This window comes from Sciurus vulgaris (genome assembly GCF_902686455.1).
Source record: "Sciurus vulgaris genome assembly, chromosome: 8".
Lineage (NCBI taxonomy): Eukaryota > Metazoa > Chordata > Mammalia > Rodentia > Sciuridae > Sciurus > Sciurus vulgaris.
In genome coordinates this window covers 23,154,475-23,171,647 of record NC_136468.1, presented here as the reverse complement: position 1 = coordinate 23,171,647, position 17,173 = coordinate 23,154,475, and the positions used below count along the sequence as shown (strand labels likewise).

Here is a 17,173-nt window from a genome sequence, read left to right as displayed (position 1 = left end):
ATTAGTAACATATTAGTAGTTTCTCCTAATGTAGAATTCTTTTTTCCTATGATTAAAAAGTCTTGCTAAGATATAATTCTTTCTTTTTTTTTTTTAATATTTGCAGATGGCTTGTTCAATCAGTATATCAGTCAACAGGAATATAAGCCACGATGGAGTCAAATCATTCCCAAAAGCACCAAAGGTAAGCCTTACATTCTGGCTGTGATGCTTCTTCATTAGTGTCTCAGTGTTTCCATGATAGTTCAAGTGTTATCGCACTATTAATAAGAAGCAGGTGTTTAAAATAAGACATAGTTTCCTTAACTAGATGGCAGAGTTAGTTTTATATAAATGCACGTGGGGTTTGTGTGTGTATGTGTGATGCTGAGGGTTGAACCCAGGGCCTCACACATACTAATCAAGTGCTCTATCACTGAACTACATCCACAGCCCTAGTTTATTATCTTTTAAACATGTTTTATTGCTATAACAGAAGATTGTCAGTTTTTTGCATACACTGTCATTATAAACTACTGTCATGGAGACACTGTAAAATTATAAACTATGTTGTAATGCCATACAGATGCTCCTGAATAACTTTAAGTTTGGCAAAATGACTCTCTAAACCTGAAAGGGCTTCGGAGAAAAATCAGGGACAGACCTTCTAAATCTATGGAACTTTTAAACAATTACTAATAAAAGTTAGTATAATACTTACAATAAACAGTACAGTTGAATTTTCAAAGGTGTTTATATAGAGTACCATAGTGGATTTGAATTGTAAACCTTGGGGCTCATGCCTTCTCATCTAAAAGGCATTTGCTGCTTCTAATAGGGATTGTTTTCATCAAAATGTAAAATCTGATTTAGTAGTTTAGACTTCTTCATTAATCCATTATTTTCATTTGGGGGAAGTTTTTGTCAATATTTCTTCTGCACTAACTGCTTTGCCCCATAGTTAACAAAGTGAAAAGTGTAGCATTTCTTTAGTTCAACTACTAGCATTAAAAGGAGGCTCTTTTATGGATATGCAGCTCTTTTCCTTATGATCTTCATATATTGCTAAGGCCTTCTCTTTAGTTGTGAGAAAGCTTTCTTTTCCCTGATAGGATTAAACATTACTAGGCAGGGAAAAATTGCATTTGAACTTACATAATTTTGTCTATGTTACATGAACATGATTCTTTTATCTTATCAGTCACATATGAGATAATTTTCTTCAAAGACACAAATGCATTTACAAATTATGAATTAATTATGTAAAATGCAGACATACTGAAAATGAATATGTTAGTGTTTTTGAAATTTGTTCTCGGAAGTGGCAGTGTTGACTGGGAGGAGAAGAGAAGGGCAAAGTTTTAGTGATAATGAGCTGTAAAATCTAAAAAGACCCCTAAGTATTAGAAAGGGGAAAGAATTTGCAGGAAACTTATGAAGGATTTGAATTAGTAATAATGAAAAGATTTGGCTTTGCATCTTATTTCCTTTATACAGTCATGTACTGCACAACATTTTACTCAGTGATGATGGTCCCATAAGCTTATAATGGAATTGAAAACTCCTATCACCTAGTATTATTGAACCTTTTCTGTATTTAGCTATGTTTTGATATACAGATACTTCACCATTGTCTTAAAGTTGCTCACAGAATTCAATACAATAATGTATAGTATATTGTGCAGCTTAGAAGCAATAAGCTTTACCGTATAACCACATATGTAGTAAGGAACACCATCTAGGATTTTGTAAATATATTCCGTGATGTTTACACAACAAAATTGCATAAGGACACATTTCTGTGAAAGTATCTCCATTCCTAAGTGGCACATGACTGTGTAGGGACTGATACGTTAGTTGTTTTTGTGGTACCCCTGTGAAATTAGTAAAAAGTTAGATGTTCTCAGTTTTACATAGGATAAACAGGAGAAATTAGCCAAGGTTATATATTTCAACTAGTGAGAAACTTATCAAGAAAATCTTGGACTTTCTGATTTATATCAAGTAAGACATTAGAATCCTATAATCTTAGTTGAGCACAGAGTATAATCCTAGTTACTTGGGAAGCTGATACAGAAATATCACAAGTTCAAGGCCAGCCTCAGCAACTTAGTAAGACCCTAACTCAAAACAAAATAAAAAGGACTAGGGATGTAGCTCAGAGGTTAGGTAGGGTATTTGCCAGGCACATGCAAGACTCTGGGTCAATCTCCAGAAACCCCTCCTCCCCCCCAAAAAAAATAGAGAATGAGGAGAAAAGGAGAAGGAAGAGAATTCTATAACTTTTTGAACCACTTCAGTGAATTTTTTCTTCATTTATAGAAGCTTTGGTGTGAATTAGGATTAGATATAAGTAGAACAATAGTTTTCTCCAGAAGTTTCTAAAAACTTCACTCATTATATTTAAATCTGTTAAGCTCTGAATAGAAATAAAAATCGAGGGGAAGTAAAGCTTATATTTTCTCAGTACTCAAATAAAATAGCTGATAAATTATGTGGGAAGTGATTTCTGAAGTAATGGCACAAAATAATTACAGTAAAGAAATTATTAGTAATATAAAACTCGATAACATTTTTGTTTTCAAAAATAGCTAGTTTTATGAACCTTAAAACTGCTTATTATAATAATAAAATATGTCTGAAATATAGACATGAGATCTAATTTTGTGATTGTTTTACACTTTTACTTTGGCCCTCAAGTACTTTAGAGATTTCGTCTTAGGTTTTTATAAAATGTCCAGTATCTTTGCTGATTGATGGCTTTATTCATAAATAAATTGAAAATAACTTCCAGTTGCATTAATAGCCTAAAAGCAATTGGAAGAAAAATAAAGTGAATTTTTAGAAATATTGATTTAAGTTGAGGTCTTTTATAATATAGTCCTTTTACTTATTTTTAACATTTCAAAGAATAAGTATGGGTATTTTCACTATCTGTTGTAGACTTATGGATGAATTAGTCTAGATTTTCAGTTGTTTTTATTATTTCTTTTAAAGAAAATATGTTTCTGCTTCAGGTGATGGAGAAGATAACCGACCAGGAATGAGAGGGGGTCATCAGATGGTTATTGATGTTCAAACAGGTGAGTAACACTTGTAATGGAAGCAGAATCTTTTTCAAAATTATAAATATTTTTTCAAGGTCTCAATGTAATTCTAGGAGTCAAAGTACTATGTTAAACATTGACAGTAAATTCAGCTAATAGATGCTAATACATCATTAGCCTGCATTTTAAAATATCAGATAAAATAAATATACTTTTTTCCATTCTAATGGTTAAATGTTATTGGTTATAACAAGTAACAAAATAAGCACTGTTTGGAGGCATGACCTATACCACACAGTGGCCAGATGAGAGAGGGGAGACTGCTACACTAATGAATTTTAGATCTCCTAAAATAAATATTAGCATTCTGCCTATATATGTGTGTGTGTGTTGTTTACGTGTATTGAATTTTATTGGAAAATTTTGAAGTATTTCTGGATTTTAAGTGTACTTACATTTTAATATAACAGTATGGGAATTGTTGGGATAAGATAATTAAGTTATATTTTAAGGGAGAATATCAAATGAGGTATTAGAGATATTTAATTGTTAAACACTCTTCATAAGCCTGTAAATGTTTTATTTTACTTGTTCTTCTTTGCTGCCTTTTAAATTTTACTCTGAAGCTTGCTACCAAAAGTTCTTCTTCCTTTTCTAGAGCCTACAACAACTTAAATTCTATTATATTAGTGGATTCATTACAAAAGTAAAATAGGTGTCAATCCACTTCTATATGAATTCACTGCAAGAGAAATTAGGAAAACCACCCCATTCACAATAGCCTCAACAAAAATAAAATACTTGAGAATCAATCTAACAAAAGAGGTGAAAGACCTCTACAATAAAAACTACAGAACACTAAAGAAGGAAATTGAAGAACACCTTAGAAGAAGAAAAGAGCTCCCATGCTCCTAAGTAGGCAGAATTAATATTGTCAAAATGGCCATACTACCATACTACCAAAATCTGTATGGTCCATACTACCAAAATCTGTATAATTACAGATTTAATGCAATTCCAATAAAAATCCCAATGACATTCTTCATAGAACTATGATTTTCATGATTGCCTCTTCCTTTGGAAAAAGTAAGAGACTCAGAATAGCCAAGAAAATCTTTAGCCAAAGAGTGAAACAAATCATACTACCAGACCTTAAATTGTACTACAGAGCAATAGTAACAAAAACGACATTCTTCAAAAAATAATAGAAAAAAATAATCGAAGGGACAGGCCTGGTGTTATTACTTGGATGAGGGAAAAAGTGAAATGTCACTTGGGTAGATACTGGCATTCTATGCTGTAAAGTTTTCTAAAATCAAATAGTAAAACAAAATTAACCTAGATTCTTGGTATTACCATTTCAAATGATGGACAATGAGGGAACAAAAGTCTCAATGGAAAACTGAATGACTGCTTCCATTGGCTTTCAAAAATATTCTCAGCTTCCCTTCTCCATCCATAGGTGGTGGCATCTAAAATTTGATGTTAGCTCCAATCCAGTGGGTGCTGGACCAATTGGATGGGTATGCCAATAGCAAGATGCCCTCACACCCTCTTACAGTCTTCCCACACATTGTAACTGGCCCCTTCTGTCCCTGCGTACTTCAGAACTCACGGAGCTAGAGAGAGCCCAGTTTTCTCCAGTTTCTTCAACCTGTGGTGTCCCCCAGAGAACTGCCCCTAGTTTCTGGCTTTCCACAGGCTTGCCATACCTAGACTAGCCCACACAAACCCAGTTGCAATCTGATGGACCTCCGCTTCAGCATCCCCAGCCCGTCTTGCTGCAGTCCCAAGATCTCAATGCCCTTTCAGCTTGAAGAGAGACCACCAGGCATGCGCTCACACAAAAGAGCGACCCTGTAAAGAGGCAGCCAGATGGCAGCCACTACCACACCAAGCAGAAAGACCTCAGGTGCAAGCAGACCTGCAAGCACCCCAATATATCTCCAGGCCCTGGGTGGAGTCCCCAGACCGAGGTGGCCACAAGATGGTGGTGGCCGTGTGGCAAACTTGTAGGTCCTAGCTATTGTCCCAACTTGGTGGCAGCCACGTGTAACCAAACCTGTGGGTTCTATGACAGTGGACTTTCAGGCAACAGCAGGTGATCTGCTGGCTGCTGTGGGTGGTCTGCAGGCTAATGGTGGATGATCAGCAGGTGGACGTTGGGCAGTGGGTGACGGGTAGGTGAAAGGCAAGGAAGGGCAGGCAGGAGGCAGGCAAAAGGGCAAATGGTGGATGATAGGTGGCAGTCAGCGAACTATCTGCAGTCAAAAAGTAGATAGTGCTGGCAGATGGAATGGGGTAAATAGCAGGGAATGGATGAGCAGCAAAGACTGCCTCACAGAGAAACAATTTCTTCTGCTTGAATCCTGAGTTACAGAGCAAAAAGGAATGCAGTCTCCCTCTAGTCTGCCATCTCGGATCCCCCTTTAAATGCTCTTTAAAATGTTTAAGTTTTTAAACATTTCTGTGATTGATATGTACTACAAGTTGAAGAAAATTTTATTCACCAGAGTTCTTTTTAGGATGGGAAGATTATGAAGATTTTTTAGTATACAATGTAAAATATTAAAACTAATTGTAGGAAAGAATTGGCTTGTTAGGACAGGAGAAAGGAAAAGGAGGCAAAGAGAAAGGTAGTGTAGCCAGCAGGATTGCAGAATGCCATGCTTTGTAACATGACTTTTTCTTTCATCTCAAAATCCTAGATGTTTTCTCTATTAAAATTGATTTGGGAGCTGGGTATACAGCTCAGTTGGTAGAGTGCTTGCTTTGCAAGCACAAGGCCCTGGGTTTAATCCCCAGCACTGCAAAAAAAAAAAAAAAAAATTATTTGGGAATTTTTATTTTATTTTGAGCTGGACTTATTACTATGTTGATCAGGCTGACCTTGAACTCCTGAGCTCAAGCAGTCATCCTGCCTCAGCCTCCCAAATAGCTGGAAATTCACATGCATGCCCCCATGCCTAGCTTAATTTGTGAGTTTTTATTTATTTATTTTTTGGTAGGAACTGGTGAGATAACTAAGCTTGAGGTCCATATTGAATAGGTTGGGCAGAAGTGAGATAGCTTTTGAAGATTCAGGTGTCCAGAAGGAAAGATGCCCTGGGACTTGAATAAGTCATAGAGAAAGCTTTGAGCTTTCAGATGATTCTTTGAAATTATGGTTCTGGTTAAATTTAAACAGTGTCTTGTTGTGAAGGTTAGTGATCTGGAATCTGCTCTGATCCAGAGAAAACAAAAGAACCCAAAAACACTTTTGAAAATAACACTTTCACACCTTGACATTCACGTTCTTTTCTTTCAACTAAACATTGCTATCCATTTTCTATTCTGCCACTGTTCCTTCTTTTGGTATTTCCTTGTGTACTTGTGTGGAAATTTTATGAATGGGCAAAGAATGCAAAGTTTTTGTATTAATGTAAATTTCTGGGAAGATTCATTATATTTTTAATGTTTAAGTATCTGTTATTTTTTTCATTCCATGGTAAATACTACTGAATTAGGTATTCGGATAAAATTTCAAATAAATACCTTATTCCATACAGGTGATATTCATTATTAAAATAAAATTATTATATAGTAAACTATCATCAGCTTTTTTCCCCATTATTTGTTGCTAAAATCAGAGGTACATAAGAAAGAGAGGAGTAGGAAATGAAGTAGAAGAGGGAGGGAAAATTATATTGTATCTCGTAGGCCTCTGTTTAGGCCATTAACCTATATTCAGAGTGAGATGGGAAGCCATTGTTGGGTTTTGAGAAATGCTATAAACTGCCTTTGCATTTTAACAAAACAAAACGAATCAAGGGCAGAAGCACAGATCCATTTTAGGAAGCTCTTCCTGAGAAAAGAATTTGGTTACTATTAGAGTGATAGTATAGTGTAGAGGAGTAGTCAGGTTTGGGATGTATTTTCAAAGTGTCTGCTATGGTTTGGATGTGTTTTGAGTGTATCTGTGAAGGGTTCATTTGTTGAAATATAATTCCCATTGTGAGGTATTAAGTGAGTGGAAAAGTAATTCAACTTGGTGTTTAGAGATGGTCTTTTTGTTGTTGCTGTTAAAATTTACCCCGTCTATGATATTATTAACAACATAAAACTTGCTCATAGATTAAATGCAGGATGTGATAAAAAGTGAAGGATGACTCTAAAGGTTTTGACCCAAGCAATTAGAAAAACAGTGTAGCCATTTTCTAAGGCTAAAATGAAGATCAGATGTGTTGCGTTTTTTAGCAACTTAATTTTAGACAGGCTAGGTCTGAGATGCCATTTATACATCCAAGTAGATAGGTCACATAAGCAATTGACTGTATTAGTTTAGGGTTGAGGAGAACAGGTTCAGGCAGACCTACTACACTAACTCCACGTGGCTTTGGAGTTGCTTGCATAGGTGTTGTGTATAGAATTCCTGTCTCTTCAGCTCACTAACCTCAGTGGATTTAGTGAGGAAGGAAGGACAAGAGTTTTGCCTATTTATTTTTATGGCCACCAAGTTTGGCATGAAGTAGTCATGTTCTAAATATGTGTTCAGTTTAATCAAAAATCCAGTTACCTAGAAGTTGAAAAAAAAATATTTACTTGGAAATCATACTCTCACATTGCTGTAAATCTTGATAAGTGGATCATGCCTGGTGTCATTATTATAATACTAATATTTTTAGGTGAATATTTTTGTTGGTTATAGTGTAACATTTAAATCTGATGGTTCTGCTAGTTCTTTTGTACTGTTTAGACTGTACTTTCTAAAACAATAACTATCATTTATTTGGAATTTGGATAAAAATCAAGTTTTGTATAGACCTTTGATTCTTTAGAGTAATAGTACTTTCTGACCTTAATTTGGGCTCAAGAGCGGAATCTGGTTTATCCTTGGAACCTTCTTTCTGACTAAACTCTATCATAAGACTATTAATTGCATTATTTTTTGAGGTGCTTTCATATACTGTATTTCATCCTATAGATACTGGAACACTCTCATAACTGCTACAATCAGATTTATTTCAGTCATCTTCAGAGGGATTGTATTTATCATAAATCTTTGAAAGAATCTTTTCCAGATCAGTCTTATTAATGATATAGCAACCAAATATAGTGGTTAAGCATTGTGTTTGTGGGAAGGTGGGGGTGTGCATCCCACAAATCTGATATTGAATCCTGCCTCTACCACTGACTTTTTCCTTAATCTTGAATGAGTTATGCTAAAAATGGGAATAATAAACTAAATTGTTAGGAGAGTTAGAGGAAATAATGTATTTATATAAAATATGCTCTTTATATAATAAATAGATATATTATATACAATGTATTAACTTTGCAATGTATAGTGATTAATTGTTCTGACAGAATTTTATGTAAGTGGAGAGAAATTTGTGTATGATTTGATAAAATTTTACTATGGGAATATTTTAAACAATTAAAACAATTTTTGGAAAAACATTTTAAAATAACTTGAAGGCAGTGTTGAGAAAATAAGTGACTTACCTATGATCCCACATTTTAAAATACTACCATTCTGTTTGGCATGGTGGCTCACATCTGTAATCCCAGCAGCTTGGGAGACTGAGGCAAGAGATCACAAATTTGAAGCCAGCCAGGAATTTAGGGAAGGCCCTAATCAACTTAGCTCAGTGGTAAAGTGACCCTGAATTCAATCCCTAGTACCAAAACACATATATACTGTCCTAATTGGTGTTTTAGAAAGGAATATGCTTTTAAGAATTTTGTTGATTAAAAATCAGGTAAGTTTAGAGCTGGGGATGTAGTTCAGTGGTAGAGCACTTGCCTAGCATGTGCACAGCTCTGAGTTCCATCCCCTGTATCATGCCTTCCCCCCTTCCCCCCCCAAAATTAGGTAGGTTTAGTAGTAGTGACTTTCCCTGAGTAGACTTCAAAGAACATAGAAGTTCCATTTTAACAAGGTTGGTACGTAGGTAGTAGAGTTTAAAGAAGCCCAGTCATGTTGAAGATGAAAATACGCATGTTGAAGATTTCTAGAGCAAGGATTCTACATCTGTTAAAGTTAGATGTAACATTTTGTCCACTTGTACATTTTTTTTGGGACATTGTCCCAGATTGTCAGTCTTAATCTAAGAAATTGAAGAGCACCATCACAGTTGTTGCTTCCCAGTGTTTCGTATACCTTATGAAACAAATATTAAATATTTAATGGTACATACTTACCTTTTTTTCAGTTGACAGTTTTTTTGGTTTTGTTTTTGCATGTTGCTATCAACTCTTAAGGATAAAGTGACCATAAAAGTGTTGATAGCATACATTTTACTGTTTAATTTTCAAAGCTTTCTTTCATCCTAAGGGAATTCATACCATGGTGGAGGAAGAATGTAGTATTTTGTCCTATGGGATTTGTATGTCAGCTTTATTGATTGTAATTCCTGTACCTGACACCTCATCATTTAACAGTTTTCTGCTAGCCATGAGTTAGGTTTTAACTCTGGGTAAAATAAGTAGAATGGAAAGAGAGAAAAGCCATGACTATTTAGCATTGTAGTCTGTTCAGTTAGACATATCAATATCTATTGAGTGAGGCAAGTACCTCTTATATAACTCTTGTTAAATGTTTTGTTAATTTGTCTCCTCAATCACCATAAGTACTAAAACTGGGGCAAAGCCATTATTTTTGGTATCTACAAAAGAAGTTGATGGGGAGTTCCTTGCCACTTGGAAAAGCCCGTCTGTAGATTATCAGAATCTTGAACTGTTTCTGCAGCAATTATGTGAAAATGCTTTCATTTTGTTATATGTGATGTCACATGTGGTTTTCCTTAAAGAATTTTTGAAGGAAGTAATATGAGTTTTAGTTCTTAATTACTAATGTATTCCTATGATGATTGTATCTTTTTCTTTCATACAGTTAACAGAAAGGAATTCAGACTTAGTTAACAATACAAAGTGTATCATAACAGGCATAAAATGCAACTTTTTAGCAAAGAAAGTACTGTTGAATTCACCCAAAAGGTCAGTCTCTAGATACAGCTTTATTTAAGAAAAGAGGCATGGATTTCCCCAGTTGGTAATCTGGGGTCATGATAGTTCAGGGAAGTGGCTTAAGGGGAAAGAATAAAGAGCACATTAAATTATCTTTCCCCTTCTCCAAAATTCTCACTTTAAGGGAAGGTCTTACTTGCACTTTCATAAAGATTTTAACTCTTACTATCAGTGTCCTCATAGGGTTTCTTGTTTTGAAGGTAAATGTGTTTTATTAAAACCTTTTGTTTTGTTGATGTTCATTTTACTTGTTTTTCTCATGGTGTCTCATTAAGAATTAAGCTAACTGCCTTCACCAGTCAGTTAACCCTGGTACCACTTCTTGCATATGAATTGTGTGTTTTAGGCCTGAGCTAATTCTATGCTTTCTATATAGTTTCAAAACAGAAAACCTGATTTAATTATGAAAACAGGCTGCCATCTTGTGGAGGATTATGCAATTAGCACAGTCTAATTTACTCCTAAGAATCATAGAAATATTATAGTTGAGCACTTCACAGAAAAAAGCCAGTTTTATGCTGCAAAATAGGGTGAAGACATTGGTGTTTTTACATGTTTTAACATATGCACCTTATTTTTAGTGCATCTAAGATGGGTTGTTTGGTCCAACTGGTAGTAAATAGTTCTAGGGGTTATTTGGTACTGGTACCATATTGGTACATATTCTATACCAAAGAATATGGTTGAATTTTAGTATTTGTCACCTGAGTAATGATGATTGGTGATTGATTGACTTAGTGTCTTAGGATTTGTATCTGACTGGATATTTTAAACATAGACTACATTGTTGGCCACATTTTTTCAATAGTTCTTAGTCCCTGGCTCTTCCTTGTGAGTCCTGTATGCTGCAAATTGAGATCTTAAAAACCTTGTCACACCTCTACTTAAGATCTTGTATAACTTCTCTGCTGTCTGTGGAGTCAAGTTCAAAGCCCTTATCTTATAGTTCACTTTCTTTTAACCTCATGTGGTCTTTTTACAATGAATGATGCATTTGTTCGTTACACAGTTAAACCACTATAATTGCAATACTTAATTTGATTCTCATAGTAACTTTAGGAGGTAGGTACTCTAGGAAATCTCATGGCTCTGGTGATAGGAATAGAATTATAGCTAAGATCTGCCTGATTCTAGAGTCCATGTCTTTTAAAACATTCTTGAAGTGTTTTTCTATATGTGTACCCTTAGGGGTTTTTTTTGTTTTGTTGTTTGTTTGTTATTTTTCTGCTTGAAAAATCCTCCCTTTTTGTCCCCCATTCTGCCTACATGAACACAAAACTTCTAATGCATAGAAGAAATACCACAAACCTTACCTGAGGGTTGGTACTCTCTCTGCTTTTCAACTCCTGTGTACTTTTTGCCTCTCTTATGCCCTACATGAGTCTACCTGCACCAAGGTGATTTATATACCTGTTTTGTATTCTTAACTAAATTGTAAGCTCTTTTAGGATAAGGACTATGTCTTCTTTTTTTTCTTTTTAATTCCCTAAGCTGCTTTGCTAGTTAAGATCAGTACTAAAAGTGCTGGGGATATAGTGCGGTTAGTAGAGTGCTTGCCTCGCAGGCACAAGCCCTGGGTTCAATCCCTAGCACTTAAAAAAAAAAAAAAAAAAATCAGTACTAAAAAGATATTGAACAAATATTGCCCTAAGTGCTGGGAGAAATGGAGAACCGCTGTACATTGTCCTCCATTAAGAAAACAGAGATAGCATTGTTGCTTGAAGATTCTACTGCCCCTGGATGTACATGAATTGTTATAGAATCTCTGCACAGAATGAATTTCCAGTAAATCTTAGTACTATTTACTATCAGTTTATCTTTTCTATCATTGTAAAAAAATACTTTCTGCTTTCTCTTTTCTACTTCATTCTCTCTTCAGTTTTCTGCAGTTATTACCGTAATTTTTGAAGGCCTTTTGATATCTTTTATGCATTAAGTAATACTTTTGCTGGTGTTTGTTTCTAGATAAATTATTTTTTAATAACTTAAATGATTAGATTATTTAATTGGAATTTTTTGTTAGGTATTTTCATTCAGGTATGTCAGAAGGTCCCCTTTCCATGCAATTCATTTAATTTTACTTTTAAACTTCAGCTGGGACCACAAAGCTTCCATGGACAGGAATGACATCTTGGCTTAATTCCATTGGGATGCTTGCTCTGTGCCAGATTTTATTTTGCTCAGCTATCAATGAGGCTGTTGTGGAAATGTGGGTTTTCTTTGCTGTGAGAATTTATGTGTACAAAGAGACCTGCTTTTCAGAAAGAACATTGAGAACCCAGAGCCTAAGAGGAAGGGTTATTAAAGTTAATGAACCAGGGTAACCTTATCCAGAGGGTGCCCAGAAACACTATAAAACAAAAGGTCAATTGCTTTTGCTATTTTAGTTATGTGCCTGCTCCTTCTCTGGGTTTCAGAATTTAACAGGGTTAATTGCCTTTATTGTGAGGCCTTGGCAAATAGTTTTTAAGCCAGATGAAAATTCTGTAATTTCTTTTCCCCATAAAATTGTGTCGGGGCATCACTGCATGCCATTTGGGAAACAGGACATTATTAATAACGAGGGATTGTTTTATAGTTCTGAGATGTGACAGTTTTTTCACTAGTTTAAGATAATTGCCATTTTTTCACATTTATACAGTGTCAAAAGGGTTCTAGGTACTGAATTAGACATGGACTCAGATACAGTAATACCATTTTTATTGTATGTGTAATACTTAGAAATGATAGTATTTTTAATTTTTGTGCATGTTTTAAAAGTGGAAATTTTCTTCATGCTTGACAGCCTTCAGAATATTTTCATGTAACTTAGAGTTCAAGAACTTCACAACCTTCAGAATTTTTTAAATGAAAAAATAAAACCTAGGGATGTTCTAGTACCTGTATTTGATCACCCAGTTAGCACTAAAATGCAGTCCTGCTCCAAAAGGCTGTTCTTATTTATAGTAGAGAAACATTGTTTTTGTATCCCCAAGTTACTCAGGGATAAAATGGATGTTTCACTTAGAAAATTTACTTAGAATTTGAAATTATTTTGAAAATATGACAGCTCAACTCTGTGAATGGCAAGAGATTTCTTAGTGTTACCTAATTTCCACATGCACTTTGAAATGTAATACTTCATGGTGGGACACCATTTCGATGATAGTCACTACATAGGCTTAGGGTGTGTCAAAAGAGTCAGCAGCTTTACAGTTTTACTGTAGTGTTTTACTTATCCTAAAAAAAAAACAAATTGATGGACTCGTATAACCAATAGACATAGGTAGGCTATTTATAAAGAAAGGGGGAAATATTTGCAAAATGGAAATGCACTGTTCCTATATAAGGAAGCATCCATGATTCAGCCTTATGTATAAAGATTATGTATAAACTCCTAAACTGGACTTCTCATTAGTTTCTGCTAGGTATATTAAAAATACAGTCTGTCTGTCTGTCTGTCTGTCTCTCTCTCTTTCTCTTTTTTAGGAACTCAAAATCTTGGGGAACATGTCCTAGTGATCTCCTTTTAAAATAAATCTCTTGCAATAGTGTCTGCTGCAGCCTTTCCATATACTCATGTTTAGAAAATACTAATTATGCATTTTGGAAAGTTATCAGTTTAAAAAAAACGCGTTAAAATTTATTCAGATGCACTTTCTTACATGATCTTACATGAACAACTGACTAGATCTGGTACCTATACTTTCTCCGTAAGTTCTTGGATTTTTTTGTTTTTAACATATTTTTCTGATTTTTATATAGAAACTGTTTATTTATTTGGTGGCTGGGATGGAACACAAGATCTTGCTGACTTCTGGGCGTACAGTGTGAAGGAGAACCAGTGGACATGTATCTCTAGAGACACTGAGAAAGAGGTAAGTTTTCAGACTGTTCATACATCCATATTGCATTAGAAGCATGGGTATACACATTTTTGCATGATTGTTTTCTTCTCTAACATTTATCAGCAGTGGTAGTAAAAGAATTTGTGGTATACAGGTTGGTTTATGTATTCCTGCATTTTAGATTCCATACCAGGTTTGTCAACTACTGGCACATAAGCAAGACTATTTTGTAAAGATAAAACGAAGTGGATATTTTTATGCCATTTAATTTTTACATTCTTTAGCCTACAAGTGTAATTGTGTGACACACCTTTTTCTCGTGTCCTTGTCACCTCTATTCTTGTATTTATTCTTCATCTCATATTTATTTCCTTTGGAAGAATGTACTTTTGGTGTTCTAGCCTCTCTCTCACTATTTTGGCCCCTCACTGGTTTACTATACAGTCATGCACTGTATAATGACCTTAAGTCAATGGCAGGCCACATAATGAATAAGATGATTTTGAGTTTATGGCTTTGAATTAAACAAGTACATGATTATATTAAACACTGGGATAAAACAAATATTCTTTTTTCTCAAAAATTTTATAGAACTTTTTATTGCATCCTCCATCTAAGCTGTTTGAAATTATGAATTGAAAAATAAACTATAACAAGACATAAGCTGAATGTGAAGAGAGGGGAAAAGACCTAATTCAGACCCTCTTGATTTTCATTTTGGAAAGACCATTTTAAAAGATCTGGTGCTGTGTCTTCAATCCTAGGAAACTAGGTCCTTGCTTACTTAGCATGTTCCAGCAATTAGTCATTTGGGTAATTTTTATTTTTTCAAAAAAAGTCTTTGAAATTATGATTTCTATTTTGTAGCCTTGACAAAAGTATGTAAAAATGACCTTCCCTCATCTGAAATGATTATTTCTGTCCTCAACAAAATTTCCTCAAAAAAATTAGATGAGGACATCTAATTTTTAAAACACAAACACACTCAACATTCCTTTTCAACTATTTTAAATCTAGGTTGGTTTTATTTGTATTTATTCTTGCAGTAAGCCCAGGATCATCTTAAAGTCGTCCTTCTTCATTAAGTGTATATAATTTGTGCCAAAGTTATATTAATTTCCAATACTTTATTTCACATATCTTTTCCTTTTGGCACTTTCATCTTTATGGTTTCTTAAATTTTTTGGTCACTATTATTGGTTTCCAGATCTGTTCTCCATTCCTGCGTACAGTCTTAAAAAACACATTTGGCCACTAATACCTTTGCTTAAACCCTGTGATTAGCTTCAGTCCCTGTTTCAGTTACCTATTACTGAAACCTATCTATCTGTTACATTATAGGCACTCACAAAACTTTAGTTATAAGCATTTATTTGCCTATGAGTCTGCAAGTTGGCTAGGCCATTCTTTTGGTTTAAGCTGGGCACACTTATTTGTCTGTCACTCAGCTGTTTGATGGCTTCCACTGGGACTGCTTGGTTGTGTTCTGTATAGTTGCTCATTCTCATGGCAGGGCCAAGCTGCAAGAGGGGTAAAGTAGACATAAACAATCCATCAAATTTGTTGTCTTGTTAGCAAAAAGAAGTCATGTAACCAAATCTAGAGTCAGCATGTGGTGGGGGACACTGTTAAAAGACATAGACATAAGGAAATATGAATAACAATAATAATACAACAATTTATCTACCTTAGTTCCTTTTACTCAGAGTGAAAACTACAAATTTCTTATCAGAATTTGGTCTTCATCTCTTTTCCAGCTTCATCTACTGACTTTATGTGCTGGCCTTACTTGTAGTTCCTGGAACTATTCAACATTTGACTTCTGTCATTTCACTGTTTTGCTTTCCCTTTTTCTGATTAACAGAGGATCTTCCCCCTAAGCATTTACCAAGTAAATATTTGTTAATGTTACCCTCAGTTAAAGGTATTGGAATAGTGTTGAGATCACAGCAGCAGAGAGAAGTTTTCTAAAATTCTGAGGTTTGCTTAAAATTGTGCATGACATCATTGGCAGCAGATTTTGTCAGTTTCCCTTCGAAGTGATATGCTTCCAGATATACTTTCTTCATTCACTTTTGAGAAATTATCTGTTGTAACCATAATCTCTGAATAACCATACTTTTATTTTTAGTTGTTGTGTTCTCTCAAGTAAACAGAGTCTATGGAAAAAGCATCATTATCAGCTTTCAGTTCAACCAGTTGCATAGGTGCTTTTTCTTGAGAAAACATCATACATCAAATAACATTGTTTTATAGTTTTCTAGATCTCTTGACTGTTTGGCTTAATAGAAGATAGCTAATTTATATCTGTTTCTGCATTCAGTTTGCTATATCAGAAAGTCAATGTAACCGGAAATTTTCAGAACATTCATAGAAAATGAGCATGAAGAAAAAACAAAATTTATCCTTATATTGTTATGAAAACAACTTTGACCTTATGAACTTCCTGAAGTGTCTTGGAGACCCCAGACTACACTGAGAACTGTAGCTTTAATCTAATCCACAGTCCCTATTCAGATATATACAGTTACCCAAAAATGCCCCAGAGTTGTCCTTAAAGGCATCCCATTGTCATCCCCCATCCCCACAGCAGTTGATCCAGGATTTAGTTCATTATGGATTTCATTTTGTTGTCATGCTTCTTTAGTCTCCTGTTCTTCAGCCTTTCTGTATCTTCTTTGACTGACATTTTTGTAGAGTTGCACGGAGTTATTTTGTAGAATATCTCTCAGCTGACTTTGCCTGATATTTCCTTAGGACTGGATTCAGGTTATGCTTTTTTAGTAGGCATAACCCATGGATTACATTGACTTCCTCTCAGTATAGCTTATCAAGAGAGACAAATTATTTCAGTTCATCTGATGTTATTTACTTTGATCACTTGGTTAAGCAGGTGCTTACCAGATTTCTCCACTTTATAATTAATACTTTGTGGGAAACATTTTATGAATATGAAAATATCCTGTTATTCATCAGACTCTTAGGTTTTTAGCCTCCTTTCATTAAACTGTTAAAACTTTTTTCAAAGTTGTCCCATTTTATACGCCTGTCAACAGTATATGAAACTTTTGATTGCTTCCTATTTTCTTTCTTTGAAAATTTGCTTCGGCACTTGGGTCAAAAATCAATTGTTCCTATGTGTTTCTGTTTGCAATCCGTAGTAACTCAGAGGGTCCAGCAGTGTAAGGACTCTTTGTTCTTTTTTATTTTTTTTGAGGATCAAACCCAAGAGTGTTTAACCACTGAGCCACATCCCCAGCCCTTTTTATATTTTACTTAGAGACAGGGTCTTGCTAAGTTGCTTAGGGCCTG

At 34.8% G+C, this 17,173-nt stretch overlaps 1 protein-coding gene and 1 long non-coding RNA gene across 9 annotated transcripts in view; one reads left to right on the top strand and one right to left on the bottom strand.

The window, feature by feature from the left end:
- Positions 1-17,173, top strand: part of MKLN1 (muskelin 1) — a 322,083-nt gene that overhangs the window by 230,058 nt on the left and 74,852 nt on the right. For all 8 annotated transcript variants that reach the window (XM_079150174.1, XM_079150175.1, XM_079150170.1 and 5 more), the window contains 3 exons: positions 107-184; positions 2,997-3,062; positions 13,779-13,891. In XM_079150174.1, the coding sequence (XP_079006300.1) occupies positions 107-184; positions 2,997-3,062; positions 13,779-13,891 (257 nt within the window). The remainder of the gene's footprint in view (positions 1-106; positions 185-2,996; positions 3,063-13,778; positions 13,892-17,173) is intronic.
- LOC306667537 overlaps positions 1-17,173 on the bottom strand; it is a 146,278-nt gene that overhangs the window by 64,742 nt on the left and 64,363 nt on the right. The gene's annotated exons all lie outside the window — the stretch shown is intronic.